Source organism: Penaeus monodon, chromosome 4, assembly GCF_015228065.2.
Source record: "Penaeus monodon isolate SGIC_2016 chromosome 4, NSTDA_Pmon_1, whole genome shotgun sequence".
NCBI lineage: Eukaryota > Metazoa > Arthropoda > Malacostraca > Decapoda > Penaeidae > Penaeus > Penaeus monodon.
The window spans coordinates 55,687,798-55,690,297 of NC_051389.1; the positions used below are offsets into that span (position 1 = coordinate 55,687,798).

The 2,500-nt window shown below is 33.6% G+C and overlaps 1 protein-coding gene across 3 annotated transcripts in view; it reads right to left on the reverse strand.

The window, feature by feature from the left end:
- Positions 1 to 2,500, reverse strand: part of LOC119572371 (coiled-coil and C2 domain-containing protein 1-like) — a 19,936-nt gene that overhangs the window by 2,860 nt on the left and 14,576 nt on the right. For all 3 annotated transcript variants that reach the window (XM_037919451.1, XM_037919450.1, XM_037919449.1), the window contains 4 exons: positions 2,343 to 2,463; positions 2,007 to 2,158; positions 1,613 to 1,703; positions 1 to 1,483 (listed from right to left, as the gene is read on the reverse strand). The exon at positions 1 to 1,483 is cut by the window's left edge and continues 2,860 nt beyond it. In XM_037919451.1, the coding sequence (XP_037775379.1) occupies positions 1,358 to 1,483; positions 1,613 to 1,703; positions 2,007 to 2,158; positions 2,343 to 2,463 (490 nt within the window). In that variant the 3' untranslated portion in view covers positions 1 to 1,357. The remainder of the gene's footprint in view (positions 1,484 to 1,612; positions 1,704 to 2,006; positions 2,159 to 2,342; positions 2,464 to 2,500) is intronic.

Here is a 2,500-nt window from a genome sequence, read left to right on the forward strand (position 1 = left end):
TATTGTAAATACAATATTGAATATCTTATTTCATGGCATAATTTTTTTTTTCATGTAATATGATTATCTTTTTATGAAAATAATTATCATATAGTAAACATACTCCTACTGAACTTCCTGATTGTGTACCAAAGAAAAGCAATAGGTTTTAAAAACATTATTGATAAATTCTATGAATATTCTATTTACAACTTGGCCCAAGCACATGATATACATGTTGTGGTTATTTAATATGGTTTACTTTAAATGCATATTTTCTTCTCTTGTCAAAATCACGTGGATATTACACAGATATGATACTTCAGAGAGAATAAGAACAAACAAAAAATGGAGCAAATGCTATCTCAAGAAACAAACAAAAAAACCAGAGCAACTCCTATCTCAAGAAGCCAATGTTAGCAAAGAAATTCTTCCTTTCTTTTGCAGGACATTGAAGGCAGTTGCCCTTAAAACAACAAATCTTAATAAGGCCATATCACATTAGCACTTTTTTTCATCAATTTTGCACTTCCATGTAAACTTTGTGTATGCAAATGGTCCTACTATATCAGAATTGCACATAATCACTCCCACAAGTAAACAAACACATTGTCCATGCAAACAAAAAATACTCAGACAGCCTTGTCCACTAAACATCAGGAAGCAGAGACAACCATTTTTTAAGGTAGCATGTAATGTTTGCAAATGGGGCTGGGAATCATGAAGAGATTTTCATTTTGAATGAGTATAATCTTGTAAAGGAATCTACCATATTGTAAAGACAAACATTCTGAAATATAAAAGTAGGTTTACATGAACTTCTATGTTATCTTAAAAAAAAAAAGTGGTACTGATTCTCCATAGCACAAGATTAAGAGAAATGTGACAAAAGAAAGATGGTTAATTCTGTCTTTAAATTGAAAACCATTCCGAATGCATCACCATAAAAATTGACAGAAAAATTGCTACTGCAACAGGGCCTTTAGTGTGACAAACTGAAATCCTACGCAGCTAGGATGATGTGTGTTGAGACAGTGGCTTTGACAGGATAATTTATCTGTGAATAACACGGTTACCAATTATAAAGCTTGATTAAAAAAATGCACTGGGGTAACTATAATGCAGATTAAAAATAATCTGCTAGAGAAATAAACTTTGTGTTACATTGTTCCTTGGGAGAAATATTTGATGTTTGTTTTGCTATAAAATTGTACAAAGAAATGGTAATAAGTGTCATATAAAACTAACTTTGGTAAAATCCTTGCTAAAACAAATTCAAAGCTAGATACATTTTACCTGTTTGGAGAAAAGAGAGCGATTTTAAAATGCCTATCAACTTCATGGAAAAAAAAAGTGTTCCATTAACCTAATGTTTCTCTCAAAATCCATCAATGACCAACCATTTCTCAGTAACCTTTTCAAGCTGTTTCGCTACAATAGGATTCCTAACACGGACTTTTACCTCTAGCTTCCCACCAACCATGCGTTTCTTCTCATCAGTCAACTGTGAAAGAAATTAATCAAAAATCAGTTTTAGTGGACGAAAATACTTCATATCACAGTCATGTCATCTAACAAAATTAATTTAATTCTGAATAATTCTTTACAAGTGTATGAAAAAAAGTGTACTTACATCATAAGACTCATGTATGGTGCACTTTGTTTCCAAGTCTACCAGGGGTATTTTCACTTGGCCTAACATCGTATCGCGGTGGAACCAACCACTGGAAATAATAATCAAACGATCGATCAGAATGCTACAGTCACACACGAAAATTTACAACTCATTCTTTCCATACTTATCACTACTCTCTAACATATAATTTAAGTTGAGTAACTCCTTTTCCCTAAATGATTTCGAGAATTTTTATCTCTTCACAGAAAAAAATCCTTACTACAAGTTACGCTAACAAGCACTTTCATGAAGATAAACAAATAACAAGCCAAGAAAAAGAGGACTATTTCGTTTATCGTCCCTAAGGTAAAATGATTCTTTCATTAAACATAAGGTCACGTGCCCCACTTACCCCTTAGCCCACACCTGGACCTTAAGAGCATGCCTCTTGAAGACACGGGCGAGGGCTCTTGCCTTGCGGTCGATACTAAAAACTACCTTGTGGTTGTATTCTGGATTGTTTGTGTCCTTCACCACATTGGAGCGATCTTGGGGTGGGTTGTCCTTAAAATAATTAATTCATTATGCAATGGAAATCTCAGGTCAACATGTAATAACAGACTCCTAGTCTGAACAAACTACTATAACCATCCTTCCTGGTATCATAAATAAACAACTACATAAACACCTATCACATTTATGACAGCATAACAACATCAAAGGCCAAAAGATTTATACCAATACTTACAGACGGATATGGGAACTCTAGCTTTACATATGTATCTACATCATTGGGGTTTTGGACATTGAAGTTGACTCCCCTCAACACACAAGCTTCACAATCGGAATCATTCAAGTCCGTGTTACATCTGTGGAAAAAAAATAATTAATTTTGAAAGTACAAAA